The following is a 14987-nucleotide window of genomic DNA, read 5'->3' as shown; positions in this document are numbered from 1 at the left end:
AAGATCCTTGACCACTGAAGGATGGCCTGTATTAATTTAGACTAAAATAATTCTTTTAGACTAAAATGGACATCTGTGATTGGCAGTAAAACACAGTAAACAAAGTAGCGATAGTCTCATTTGCATATCATAGCTTTCTACGATATCAGTATTGCGAAAGCCGATATCACGATAATAAGCAAATATATTGCGCAGCCCTAATAAACACACACACACACATGCACACACACACACACACACACACGCACACACACACACACTTCTCCTTGAAGCAACCTCATCCACAGGACCTGGATTGATTCCAGAGTAGTATTTTTATTCTTGTTCTACTCATGAAATTCCTAATTCTGTTATTCACGTCATTCATTTTTTTTACTATTTTGTATGTTTTCTCAGCGTTTTTAAGGGGTCACTTTTTTGTTTTTTATTGTTTCGCGTGTTTCAGGTCGAGTCCGAGACGTCATGTAGATCTTTATCTTTCTGAGAACAATGTGCAAAAATATGTACCCGAAAGAAATCACTAACCCAAGCCCCCCCAGCCACCGCCCACTCACGACTTCTCAACACGCAGCCGGAGTCCTGTTGGTCAGCAGATTTCAGATCAGAGCCAAACAATCACAGACTAATGTTAAAACTATTACATCAGATCTGTCGGTGCTCTGATGATACCGTTAATTGTCAAAGCGTCTGCCCATTGGTTTCCATCATAAATGCAGCCGTACAGTGTATGTATACATACATAAAGCCGGATTTCTTGGTTTAGCTTGATAACCTAAGCCAAACGTTGAGTGCGTTCAGTAGGAAAGGGTCGTTCTGATTGGACAATCCTCACTTTTGCAGCTTACCTAGAAATCCTTCTTTGTGTAATCCAGCAAACTTCAAAAATCTGGCCCTTTTAGAGCAAATCAGGAATCGTTTCTATGTAGCATTTCAAGTAGCAGCAACAAAAAAGCAAATTTGACCAGGTCGAAACCACTTTCCTTCTGTTCTAACGCAGACTGTGATGGGTTGATTCTTCACTTTTACAGCGTCACCCCCACATCTTACTTCCTAATTTCCTGGGAATTACCCCTCCACTTGCTTCCTTTTGTCCAATCCGAGTAGAGCTGAGTGTTGTCACAGGAATTGAGGCTGTCCCCGTGATCTGAAGCACCATCATATATGCTTGGCTTTTGATAGAAGATACAACCAGACTATTAGACACAAACGATGGAAGGTAAGGTTAAGGCTGCGCGATTTGGATAAAATACAAATATTACGACTCTTCTGCTACATATTATGACTGCGATACAGCTTGAAACACACTGAAAAAAACACTGGTCTGCATTATTTTTTACTTTTTTTGAATAAGGTGAATAATCTTGATTAATGAAAACACCCAATGAAACTCATCTGAAGCTGTGGTTGGCCAGGAGGCTCAGCACTCAATCTAAAAATTATTGAATTGGTTAGAGCACCATTGGCATATTGAAGCCTTCTGCAGTAGGCCAGTTTTTTTCCAAACGATATATTGTGCAGCCCTAATCAGTATTTTGAAGGTTCTTCTGTCAGTGTTCTAGAGTCTAAATCTTGGTAGAACTCAGCATTGCAGTTCAGTATTTCCATAACAAAAAGTTGGCCTTGTGGGCCCAGATGAAGACCTTATAACAAGGATACACATCTAGGGAGAACTTATTCAACTTTTGGTGCTGCGTTGTGCCACAAACAGGCCTTGGCCCCCTTTAGAACCCACCACAAACTCCTGTAGTCTGTGTTCTTAACATCCACAGAAATTAGTAGGACAAGCAAGTCAAACTAGCTTCCAAAACACTATGGTTAGCTAGCGTTTCCCCACCAGACATATTCGTTTTTACTGCATGTAATGTTCTCAGCACGTGAGGGACTTTCCAGCTGTGCTATTTTACGCTAACTTGTCCGTCTGGCAATGCTGATGAGGCCCCTGTGTTGAGCTCCGCCTTCACAAGGCGTTTCGAAATTTCGCTCAGTTTGTTTCCACCTGAAAGACTGAGCATAAGTGAAGATACCTCATCAGTCAGTTGGATTGCAACCATGACTTCCAGGTGACAGTAGGAAGATCACTCACCATAGCAAATGGGAATCCTCCCAGTGTGTGACGTATATATTTCAAATACTTTTAATTTTCTCCTAGAAAATTAAATGACCACAGAAAAATGATAAGCTGCCTCCTTCCTTTGTAAATTGTGCTTGCCAGCAAGCAGATAGGCTGCCAGCTGGTTGGTGCTGTTGTGAGTGAATGGCTAGCTTTCTCCTGTAGAGAGTAAGGCCCAATCCCATTTCACCCTGTGCCCCTACCAGTCCTACCCCTCCATTTTTTGCGCTCACGCCTAGGGGTAGGGTGCCCCGTTTCCTGTTGGGAATATGCTCCATTGCATAAAACAGATGGATTCATCAAACGTTCATCCAGAATTGCTAGCATTATATATGCTAGCGTGTTGTATAGCTAGGCTAACAGTCTGTCCTACATACCACAAACCAATTAACCGGCATTCCCAGGCGTTGGAGGCAACCTTGTTTCCGATTTGCTGCAGACAGCCGCAAAAGGATGCCTACTGGCCGATTAGAAATATCCATCAAAACTTGTCACGTCAGTTTACGTAAAAGTCATCAGCGACTACTGATGACGTGTCTGGTTCTTTTTTTAACATACGTTTACATATTTTGGATTTTTTCCAGTTTTCTCCTCAACTTAGTCACATCCAGTCTCACCCTCGAGTTAGGACTCTCCCAATCACACAATACCACCAGCGCTCAGCCTCCTCCCAATCTTTTTTTGAACTGCCTCTAACGCAAGTTCATTGGACAGCTGAGGAAAGCGCTGACGTCTGGTTCTGTTCCGGATTGTTTGGGGGTAGAGGAAGGGCCATCCTACCCACCCAGGAAGAGCGAGGCCAATGGTGCTCTTTAGGCCATGAATGGCTGTAGCATTACTGGGGATTGAACTCGCGATCCCCTGACAACAGAGCTGGCACCAAGATAGCTGCGCCACTCTGGAGCCCATGTCAGGTTCTTGAAGAGATGTACCGTTTTGTAGAGGAAGATTTCAACCACTACCTGTTGTAAGTCAGTTCCACGAAGCAAGATGATTCTCGAAAAACAAGGGTAAGGGGTAAAAATACAAAACTGGATGGGGCCTAAAAGGCACAGAGCACCACCTAGTGTACTGAAAGTTCACCTGTTCAAAGTTCACCTGGATGCAGGTTTAATGATTTTAGAGAAAATACCTCAAATGTGCAGCCAATGTCAAAAAGAAGGTTCAGTATTGACGGCTATGCTTACCATTTTATCGCCCAACAGTTGAGTTGTGGCTACAGCAATAATCATAAAAAGGGGTTTAACGTTAGTTGAACGTCGGCAAACTAACACATTAACTTATAAAAGTAAAATGAATGCAAAACAGTGCAGAAGAAAACACCCCAGAACGAAGCCCACCCATCCTAGTGACTCCACTCAGCTCAGCTCAGTTCACGCTTCATCCACCTTTCTGTTTGTTTCCCACATCTGTTTTCCCGTGTATTCGGTTTGTGAAAAGAAAAAGAGGAACAAAAAAGAAAAAAGCCCTCCCGGTCGTGAGCGCTCACCCGCTGAATCATGGGAAACTCCTCGTCTCATCGTTTCTTCTGCTCAGTGATCGGACTCCTGTAGCGGAGACGCTTCCTGTTCCCAAACCCCGAGCAGCGCATGTGTGGAAGACGAGTGCGGGTCCGGTCAAGGTCCCATCAGATCTGGACAGCTGGACCGCGTGTTTAAACGAAAACAACAACAACAAAAAAAACAACAACAAAACAAAAAAGAAAACGTATGTTTAGACCTCCATGCACTCGCTTTGACTTGAATCAGCTGCATCCTATGGCTACTTTTGGGTCGTACCCGAATCCTGCCACCGGAGGGCACTAATGTCTTAAATGTGAACACTTCAATTTGTGGATATTTGCACAGGTACTTAATTTATTTTCTAGGATAATTATCTTGGGAGAGAAAAAAAAAATACATGATTTATATCAGCCAGACTCTGACTGCATATAAAGATGAAGACGATGATGATGATAATGAAAATAATATGACTATAGTATTTATCTTAGAACCTCCAGGTTAATTTCTAGCTAGTGCAGAAATACTCTGCTAGCTCTCCAGAACCTTCTATGTGTGGTGAAGACAAACAGTAACCTGCAGTCATGCATGACACCGAAAGAGAGGGGTCGAAGAAGGAAGGACGAGCGAGAGGTCATTAGAGAGAGAGAGAGAGAGAGAGTGTGGCTCAGATTCTCCAGGTTTCGCCAATGCAGATAAACAGTGTTAGTGGGTGAAGTGCACATGTCTGAGTGCGTCTATGACCTCATTCACACCTGGTCATTTCATGTGTATTAAAACCAGATAGGGAACAAAAATGCAGGTGTGAACACAGTCATTTAAAACAGATTCAAATCTGGGCCCTCTGACCACTTCGGGAGACACAGTTTGGCCAGTATAAATGCATCTTTCTCTTCAAGCCATGTTCAACAACCAAAACCCCTCCCACTGCTGTGACTCCTCCTTCTGCTGTTCTTCATGTGAAGTAGGCTCCGGCCACTGGTTGTACACAATTAATGAAAGACATCACTACTTCTTCAGTTCAGCTCTTGACGTGAGTTTCTTTGAGTTTAATTCAGTACTAGCTAAAATAGCAGTTTGCTTAACCTTCATTCACTTTCTTGCTCTACTACATTACTTTTTAACGCAGGTGGTCTGCAGTGATTAATACAGGGGGCTGATTATTCCAAACATCAGTGTAAAGTCTTAGGACGTGAATAACGCCATGCAATATTGCCTTTTTCAAAAGCTTCACACTTAAAAATGATTCTTTAAGGGTTTTGTTTAGAACAGAAAACGGTTCTATATGGAACCATGAACACTCAGAGAACCCTTTGCATGATTAAAGGGTTTTGTGTAGTACCAAAAGGGTTCTTCTATTGTTACAGGCTAGACATTGTCACAATACAACAACGCTTTTTGGTGCTATAAAGAACCCTTTTCAAAAAGGTTCTATATGTAGAACAATCTACAGCACATTCTCTGTCAATCTGAGGAACCATGTCACCATGCAAAGAACCCTTTGATCATGCAAAGAGTTCCTCATGGTTCCATATAGAACTGTCTTCTTTACTAAAGAACCCTTGAAGAACCATCGTTTTTAAATGTGAAATTTTATGTTTAAGCATCTTTTCGACAGAACAGTAAATGAGGAACAACACAGGTGATTGGCTGTTGCACATGAGCTGATTTGCATATTACACGCCATATTGAACTGATGTCATGTTGTCATTCTGTAGTATTATGGAGTATTAGGACCTCATGTAAGCACGCTGTGAATAGTGATTAAAGTCATTAAGGAGCCAAATTAGAGCCGTCGATTCATGCAATCTAACAGAAGCCAACATACATGGAATTAAGACTGGCAGCCTCACCAAAATACCCCAAACAAACCAGCAAGTGTGTTAGTTAGGTAACATTAGCAGTAGCAGCTCATAGATTCAGAGGCTGGTGCTACATAACAGTGTTTACTTCTACACATATATTTTCAGTGCGCAGGAGTGTTGGCTCGCCTGCAACGAAGAGTCGTATGCAAGTTTGGACAGCCTTGGTCAAATTATATGTTTTGTTAGTTTGTGAAGTTTAATTATGTTAATACATCCTTTACAGAGAACAAAGTTTGTTTCACATGTTGGGCCAAGTTTTGTTTTCTCAAAATGTTAAATTTAGCAAATTAGCAGTAATTTTGTATTAAAATATGCAGACCTGTGCTCTCGGTAGACGATGTGCTCACTCATTTTCACGCTATTTGACGGGGAGGAAAACATTTTGCATATGATCACATTTGTATTCTGACTGCGAAACGACGACAGAATTGCATCCTGGGGGAAAATTGTACGTTGGATAAATTTTGAGTTTGCATTTTTCCCATAGAGACAAATAGCTTCCTCTAAGGAATTCCTTATTTGGACATAATGCCGACTACAGGAAGCCACACAACAGCTGACATGTGTAGCAGTTGGACTTCGACCTGACTGACCGGAGCCACATTTAAGTGTAAATGTAGTTAAAATCTTACCAGGTCACAGTCCAGACACACAGCACATGAAATGGCCAAGTGTTACCGGGGTCTTTGTGTGAGTAAGTGAGTAAATGTGCATCCACAGACAGGGATATGAGTGGGGGGTGGTGGTCCGTTGCTCTGAAAAGCAACGCACTGCTCAAGCGCGTACGTGTGCTATGAAGGCATGGTGTTTCTCATAAAGCATTACTCTTAATATGCAATATGATAGGAGAACGTGGCAGAGATGCAGTCAGGCAGGAAGGATGGACGAGAATTTGTTTTGTGTTTTTGTTCCTCAGAAGTCTGTGCACCTCTGGCCAAGCAAGAGAAATGGAAACAAAAGATCTGGAGAGAAATAAAACTTCACTGATGTTGAAATCGTCCTCCGTGTGCTTTTCTTAAGCTGCAGATGTGCAGCAGTATGCAAAGGTTTGAACACCACTGGTCAGATGACATGTTTGTTGATTGAGTTCTAGGCAGCTTCTGGTAGCTAGAAGGCCAGACCCCCTCATAGCTGTACTAGGACCGATGTAGGGCTGAGGAACAGGGAGAAGGTGGGATGGGGACTGTGAACCCGAATGAGGGGTTTCAGGGATGTTCCTCCCCCCAGAACTTTAGCTATACCATAACTACATTAGGTGGTGCAATGCTTAGCTGGACCCGATTCTTTGATGGCTGAAATCATCTGCTTTATTTGTACCTGCTTTATCCATCAAAGTGTGTGTGAGTGGTCTTACAGGGGCAAAACGCAAGGGGTGTCTAGTACTAGGACTGAGAACCACTAGTTGCCCTAGCTGTTCATGCTTCCACCAGCTTGCTCAAACATGCCAAGACAACAGAAGAGCCTGGGGTGTGTATGTCATGGGGTACACTTTTATTGAATCACAGTTTGATTGACTTTTTACAACCAAAGTTCAAATTGAGGTGAAACGCTAGGCTTTTCCCACCTGCGCCAGGAATCTGATCCCAAGATGTCACTGACCGAACAGCGGACGAAAACGAAGGGGGGCTAAATGCTGGAAAAAGAGAAAGAGGAAAAGAAAAACAAAAAAAGGAGAAAGCGACAGAAGCAAGACTGAAGCAGAGTCTCTCGTCACGCAGCATCATGCTGCCCGATCGCACGACGGACGGATGGTTGGATGGATGTAAAAAAGAAGAAGAAAAGCAAGGAAAGAAAAGGAGGAAAAAAAGGAAAGTTTCCCTCTTTACTTCTGGGCAGGGATCAGGCTGTCGATGGCCTCACCCTTCTCCAGCTTCTTCTCCATCTCAACCATGAGCTTGACTCCGTCCACCACGCACTGGACTTGCTCCACCTCTGAGCTGCCGAGACGGTCAGCATTGGAGATATCGAAAACGCCGCCCACGGAGGCAGTGTCCACACCACCTGAGGGGGAGTAGGAGGAAAGGAAGTGGAAGACAGAGAGAGAAAGGTTTACCGGCAGGTTCAGACGACGGTGCTTGTCACATCATTGGCAGCTGGTAAATATATCATGTGAGGGACACATAATACAGTAACAGTTTTGGAATCACTGTTTGAAACACTATAAAACCAAGTACGAGTACAAACCCAGCCACAAAAACTGCGGAGATGAGGATGCATTGCCTGAATTAGGTGGTTTATGCTCGTCACCCAGCATATTCATACTGGTTGGCCCACTGTTGTCAGAAGAAGACCTTGCGTCTCCATTTTTCTTGTTTTTCAGTTTGTCATAATTTGAAAGTGTCTGTTACCCTTTACATTGTATGTGAATTTCAAGATGAATGGACCAAAAGAAACGACCCAAAATTACTTGAAAAAATTCTGGTTCCATTGACTTACATTAGAAGTAAAGCATGTTTTATCCTTCTCCTGTAAAGTTACCGTTTTGGAGATACGAGGTTTTCTCCCAACAACAGCAATACGCTGGTTATGCTGGTGACCAACTTTGTTGGTCTATGCTGGTTATCTAGAAGGGAAATTACTGTAATATTCTGCTGATATTCTATATTATATTCTGCTGATATTATAGTTTTTTATATCTTAATTCCAAAAGCTGCACAGTGTTGAGTATAAACTTCCATTGTGGCTCATGTTGGATAAGCAGTAACCAAATACACTGATCAAACAGCAATTCATAGATTTTCTGTTGTTTCCCAAAATACTTTCAATTTTGAGTTTATAACATTTCAATCTACCCTGTGCACAACTTATTATTCATTAATGATTATTAATATTAATGAGTCCAAACTTTTGAACAGTAGTGTATGTGCTGGGATGGTCCAATGGCATCACCTATTGTAAAAAGGCAGCTTGAACTCCTTTGTTTATAGTGATTAGAGAACACCTGCTAACATGAACTTGAGTTTAGCACTTGTAATGTTTGCTGTTTGATGCATCTTCCTTTTGGTAAACTGGGAAATTCACAGGTTTCCACTTTTATCCAAACCCACCATAAGAGCAATATGAATACTGAATTCAGGCAATCTTCATCAAATCATAACATCAGCAAATCATAGCAGTTTGCATTTGGGTGGTCAGCAACACCTGGTACATGTTTACACCAACAGTGTCACACAACAGCGTGTTGAGTCTAGTGTGTGTGTGTGTGTGTGTGTGTATGTGGACGTGCCTGTGCCACGCTTCTGCAGGCGCAGTCTGGTCAGGATCTCCTCAAATTTGGGGTGCTCGCTGAGCTTGGGCAGTTTGACGTGGACGCCACCGCGCAGGCCAGTACCCAGGTTGGAGGGGCAGGTGAGGACATAGCCCAGGTGCTCGTTCCACATGAAGCCATGGTTGTGCTTCTTGAAAATCTCCTCAATCTGATGTTGAGGGGGAAAAACAACAAGAATGAAGCCAGATTTATCAGGCTAGAGTATCATGTAGCGCTCTGAATCTTAGTCCATATCAGATCAAGATTCAAATCAAATCTGGAAACAAATCCTAGTTTCATGAAACCTTCCAAGGTTTGCCAGTTTCGATTGGAAGTGTCTTTCCAGAGAAGTGTGTGTGCTCTGTACCCTGTTCAGGCCAACGCAGAAGCGCCTGAAGACCTCTTTCATGTTGCCACCCTTCTGCATGGAGATGACGCGGAGATGGTCCTCTTCATTGACCCAGACCAGGAAGGTCTTGTTCTCATTGTGCCTGGAGAAATTGGAGAAAAACAGCATGAGGAGTGTCGAAAATCACATCTAGTGTATGTGTAATCAAAACAAGTTGAGAAAAATATGCTTTTTGCATTGTTTGAGCCGAACCGTACAAACTACATATTGCTGTTGTCAGAACAAAACCTTGTATATCAATTTGTCTTTTTTTTTTTTTGACACACTTTAAAAATGCCCTTGTTGTTTCATAACTTACTTTCGTAACTTGGAAAAAATTCTGGTTACATTGACACATTAAAAGTAAAGTATGTTTTATCCTTCTCCTGTAAAGTTACCATTTTGGAGATACCAGGTTTTGGCTTTTATTTGGGGTTTATAGGCAAAGGGACAGGACTCTGGTCTGGTATTAGTGGAAACATCTGCCTGTCGGCATAACTAAGATGGCCATCAATTGGAAAGACTTTTCTACAAGGACTTCAGGTGAAAAGGATCAATGGATATCAACTTCATTCAAATCCACCCACTGTACTGAGTTTAGCAAGCGTCATTAACAGCAAACAGCTTCCTCTGTTTTTTTTCACGATGCATATGATTACCCCAACACTGGAGCTATCTATGCTAACAGTAGCCCTAATATTATGCATGGTCTGCTGTGCCTGTGCAGCACTCGAACTGAAAAAACTTTAAAAAGCCAGCTTTGGGAGTGTAGCAGCAAACTTTTTCATGTTTTTGCATTTAGATTTTCCCTCCCAAAACCCAATCACACTGAAGAAACTCCTCACTATAATGCAGATTATCGCTTAATTGCCTTGGTCATACTGGTCTTTAATCAGTTGTGTCATCATGTAACAACATGGAATAGCCCATTATAACCAGGACACTGGTGAGGCTGTTTTGACAGTACTGAAAACAATCACTGAAATAGCAAATAATGTCTATTTTATAATGTAGATATATATGCTTCACAACATGTACTGTTAATGAGGCCCTAGGTGGCCTACCTTTTCCTGATTGTGTGCCCTGTGCCCTATACCCTTCCCCTAATCATTCGCCCTTCACCCTTCTTTCACTCACCAGATGCCTCTGGCATCAGGCCAGTCACGGGCCATACCAGCGGCCAGCAGCAGGGGGGAGACGGGCTTGTCAAAGAGGAAGTGGTCAGCAATCAGCTGCTCCTGTTCGGCATCGGTCATGGACTTCAGAGGGTAGTACTTGCCCTTGAACTCGCCGTCCAGGCTGTTCAGAGCTAGATAAAAAAAAAACATTGTTACTGTGTTTGCATGTTGATTTTTGTACATTACTATAGAGGGACCATTCTACCGAATTTTGGTCCCACAAAAAAAAAAAAAAAAAATCAATTTTGAAAAGCAATTATGTATTTAGACCTTTGATATTTACAAGGATTTTGTTGTGATCTATTTAAACCCAAGGCATTAGTTGAGATATTAACAGCTGAATAAATATAAAATTATCATTTGTATGGACATTTCTATTGGAATGTGTCCCAAACCCTAACCTCTACATTTGCACTTCTGAAAATAATATTTGCTGTTCCATATTTTCATATCATTACTGAAACACAAAGAGTCTTATTTTAGAGCAGGAAGTGAGACTGCATCCGTTTTGGCCACATGGTGAGCTATTAGATCCCACTGCTTTGAAGTAAATGTGTCCTAACAATGAATGTGTATCATTAAGAATTGTCCCTATGAGCTAAAATCACCACTACCAGAGCAAAACATTTGGTAAAGTTTTGGGAGTGTTATGATTGTTTCAGTAGCAACAAAATAGAATATATTAAAATAGTCGTTATTAAGGTATATAGGGTCATTCAAAGCATAAGGACTTTAGTCTAAAGTATAAGTTAAAGCTAAAATGGATTTTTAATTCCATAAATACAGAGTGAATATATTCTTTGATTGTGCGTATATGCATTAACTCTATCATATTGGTTCTTGTCCTGAATGTGTCAATCAAACTCTAACCATCATAGCACTCAGCATAACCAACAACCAATAAGAGGAATCCGTCGAGTAATGCATTGTAGCACTGGAACGTCTTGAGTCTTTAAAGGCTCACCTTCAACGGAAAGCTTCTCCACAGCTCTGCGCTCTCCACGGCTGTTGTGGGGGGGCAGGGCGTATCCCTTAATGCTGCGGCCAGTACGCACACGGCTGCTCAGAACGTAGTTGGGGTCCAGGTCATCACCACCCTGTGAAGAGCCAGGGGTGATACACTTAAACATCCTTTATGTAGACCAGAGTATTGAAACCAGATAAACCAGCACTGCACTGAATTCCATGGGTAGTTTATATATGTTTAGTATTCATTCTATTCAAGTTATGAAGTAGTTGAGTTTGCATTTATCTTGTACAGCTGACCAACCTTCAGGTTCTCGAAGTTCAGGTCAGTCTTGTGCTTGTCAGTGGCCTTGTATCCACCATGGCGGTCGCAGATGACTGGGTCAAAGAGGTCCTTGAACACTTCGTAGGATTCCTCATCACCAGCAACACAGCCAACGGTCATGATGAAGGGGTGACCTGGGGGAAGACGGTATTCCACCAGTCAGAATACAGATACATTCAGATCGCTTAACTTGAGAAAGGAAGGTAAGGAGGCATCCAGAACAACTGCTTCTTTTGTTAATTTGCCAGAATCACTGCTTGTACAAAGCAGGGTGACAGGTTTCCAGCTGTCTATCTCTATCTTTACTTACCAGGGTTGTCAACACCAGTCTGAATGACATCGTCCAGGGTGTAGCCAGTGGGGGTCTGCTTGTCTCTCAGCTTGGCATAGATTTCCTTGGTCAGCACCTTGGCCATGTGGTTGTTGTGCTTGGTAAGGTCTGGAAACTCCTCCTCATTTTTGTAGTTGAGCTTGAAGTTGTTGTGGGTGTTTCCGAAAGGCATGGTTGCGTTTCTGACACTGTAGAATAATCAGCAAATTAGGTTGCTACTTGATTGAATCCAGAGCGTTTTTCAGAAGTCCTGATCACGTAAGATCTGGTCGGTTCAGAAAAACTATTTGAAAAAGTGAAATAGAATCTAGGAATCCATTAACTTTTGTTCTAACCAGTTTTCTTTTATCATTCCTAAAACAAATTTTTAATCTAAGCTGTCAATTATTCAAAATGTTATTTCCTCTACCTTCTGAAACTTTTAGCCAATTATTGTTAAAGGAACAAAATGGGGGGCATATTGGTGACAAGGTTTAGCCTATGGGACACCTACACCAACAGCTGCAGAACATTACAGGGGTCTGAGGTCCTTTGGTATCCCAGTGACCTGCAGGACCCTGGGTCCTCAGCTGTCATATCGTATGTCTGATAGGGCTAGGAAAGTGAGGGGTCATATGCAGAGGTGTCTATTTTTGTAACAGTGCCCTTCCCTATCATCCTCACATTACTTTCAGCTTCACCAACCAGACACCTTCCAACACATTCCAGTCACATATACATTTAGTTCACTGTAGTCCGGCTAGTGTTTTATATAATCAGTTTCTGCAGGTTAATTGCAAACTCATCAGATGTTCACTGAAACATACTTCAAGAAATAGCATGTCCAAGAACAAGAATTAGCATACTAGTGCTCTCCTAGAGCACTTAAGAACTTCATGTGGCACTATAGTTCTTATTTTGTACCTTGATTATTCTCCTGAAGTACAAATATTACATAATTACATTCCTCCATGTTTGAGATGATCTGGTTAAGCTACATAACTGCAGTTATTAATAGCAGTCATCAGATTTGTTTGAAGGACCGGGCGGTGTGCTCCCATTCAGCCTGTTCTGTTGAAGGGCACATTGTATATCTGAAAGAATGCTCTAACCTTAATCAGCATCAACATGCAATCCATAACACACTGCTTAAATTTAAAATACTGCTAATGATTGAATGTTTCTTAGCTCTCTATCACTATAGGCTTAACACTCCGGTCCACTCTGGGCCAGCAGGTAGATCCTAGTGTCGGGACTTCACCAGTCCAACCACCAAATGACCAGAGACTAAAAATAGCTGCAGGAAGAGACCTGTCCCAAGTGGAGGCAGGTCAGTAGTGGCAGCAGCAAGTCTCTTGGGTCCATATTTGACAGCCTTCTGATAGCAAACATATTGATTCAAAATCAGTTTTTTGGCTTTCAGTGCAACTGGGTGGACAGCAGAAACCTGATCCCAGACTAACCCTTGTACTCTTGATAAATATAGATCTACAGTTGCATCTGACAGTTCTGTCAGTGTTCCTGCCAGCCAGACTGCAGGTCATCAACTAAGTTACGATTATACAACTGTCCAGCAGAAAGCTGATCACCAACTGCATGTTCTTGCTAATTCAGCAAATGTTCCAGTCTACCAATGCCTGAACTAGACCTTGCCAACAATGACCAAAAGGCAATATGTTTTGAAGACTTTTTGGGAATTAACATATCTTTCCCTACTTTTGCATACCCTTAGAACAGACCTTACCTGTAGGCTGAGCTTTAGTCATGAAAAAAAATGGTGCATGCATTAAGCAGCCAACATTTGCACATGGTACCTCCTAATCAGTAAAGAAACATATATGCAAAAATTGCATTTTAAGTCACTTTTGTAATCTATTTTAGATGTTTTTCTTGAGGTTCCACTTGGATCTATATTAGGCCACCTATTAGTTGTGTTAAAATCACTGTTTAGCAGTCATCTCCCCCCAAAAATGTGGGTCACATACCACAATTTTTTGATTTCTTTACCTGCACACGAGACAACAAAAGAGGCAACAGTCCTTGGGATCAGTTCCTGTTCACCAAAGCCGAAATAGGGGTCACCCAGTGGAGAAGAGTTCAGTTTGGCTTTATATACTGCTAACCCCTGTAGCCATTGGCTGGTCCATTTTAGAGCTTGGTGAAGGGTGATTGGACAAGGCCTGCCTCTGATGCCCAGTTTAGCTTACGAAAGGGCCCTGCATTTACATTTCCATCATCTTAGATGGGACAGCAGCTGTGGCCTGCCCCTCTCCCTGAACACCACCCCCCCCCCTCCTCTTCCAGATACATACATAGCTGCTATAGCGAGGGGGGTAGACCATGCTAAAAAGGCTGCATGAAACTTTTGCAATGCATGCCAGGGATAGCAGCAGTGGTCCTGCCAAGTAGAAAGCATTGCAAAAAAAATCTGCCTGGTGCTTATCACATGATCCTGTGAGCAAGCTCTTGGAGCACTACTGATTTCACCAGTGAGTGTGCGTGTGTGCATGCATGTATCCACTTTGTGCTTCTTTGCCTTTATATTTTCTGGTGCAGTGTTGCATACATTGCACATGCAGCTCTGTCCTTGTGGTGTATTGTTTTGTATACTGAATATTTAACAGAAAGAGCTTGTTTTATTGTGTCTTATTGTGTTCATTAAACTTTTATTTTCCTGTTTAAAATTAATTTCTTTTTCACTGTTATAAAAAAAAAGATCTTGGTGGTTGGTGGACCCCCAAGTAAGATGACATTTAGGCCCCCTGAATGTTCAGAAATGGCCATGACCATAGTGGTGTGTGCGTGTGTGTGTGTGTTTGTGTGTGAGCTTTTTGGGAAGGAGGTGTTACACTTGGTCTGTATTGGAAAGCTGTCCAGCTCTTGGAGGGTAGAGGTGGGTCCCCATTCCCCCATTGCAAGATGTCCCAGTTTCTTCACTGCAGGACCATGAATCAGACATGAACGTGTCATAAATAATCTATGGAGCCTAAAGCCTAAAGCTTACGAAGCACAGAAGAAAAAGTCTTTCATTTCTGTCATAGCTTGGTGGCTGCACTTTTCAAAGGGCTGCTGGGAAACTTGCTAACAACTTTCCTAACA

At 42.2% G+C, this 14987-nt stretch overlaps 2 protein-coding genes across 2 annotated transcripts in view; one reads left to right on the top strand and one right to left on the bottom strand.

Annotated features, from left to right (window-relative positions):
* mark4a (MAP/microtubule affinity-regulating kinase 4a) overlaps positions 1-6474 on the top strand; it is a 53723-nt gene extending 47249 nt beyond the window's left edge. Inside the window, exon 17 of the mRNA XM_017724984.2 lies at positions 1-6474. This exon is cut by the window's left edge and continues 559 nt beyond it. The gene's annotated coding sequence lies outside the window, so the exon portion shown is untranslated.
* Positions 6475-6942: 468 nt separating this feature from the next.
* On the bottom strand, positions 6943-14002 carry ckma (creatine kinase, muscle a). The gene is made up of 8 exons (XM_017724985.2): positions 13896-14002; positions 11889-12097; positions 11558-11712; positions 11252-11384; positions 10247-10418; positions 9089-9212; positions 8701-8890; positions 6943-7475 (listed from the first exon to the last, which is right to left on the bottom strand). The coding sequence occupies exons 2-8, from the start codon at positions 12079-12081 to the stop codon at positions 7297-7299; spliced, it is 1146 nt and encodes a 381-aa protein (XP_017580474.1). The 5' UTR covers positions 12082-12097; positions 13896-14002; the 3' UTR covers positions 6943-7296.
* Between the last annotated feature and the right edge of the window lie 985 nt (positions 14003-14987).

The sequence above is a fragment of the Pygocentrus nattereri genome, chromosome 23 (genome assembly GCF_015220715.1).
Source record: "Pygocentrus nattereri isolate fPygNat1 chromosome 23, fPygNat1.pri, whole genome shotgun sequence".
Lineage (NCBI taxonomy): Eukaryota > Metazoa > Chordata > Actinopteri > Characiformes > Serrasalmidae > Pygocentrus > Pygocentrus nattereri.
This window is presented reverse-complemented; position numbering and strand designations above follow the sequence as displayed.

Bases quoted from the DNA above. Each gene is read 5' to 3' on its own strand.
- ckma (XM_017724985.2), bottom strand. From the start codon at position 12,081: ATGCCTTTCGGAAACACCCACAACAACTTCAAGCTCAACTACAAAAAT. The intron at 11,713-11,888 runs GTAAGTAAAGAT...GTCTTCCCCCAG, and splicing joins GACTGGTGTTGACAACCCTG to GTCACCCCTTCATCATGACC. The intron at 9,213-10,246 runs GTGAGTGAAAGA...CAATTTCTCCAG, and splicing joins CCTGATGCCAGAGGCATCTG to GCACAATGAGAACAAGACCT.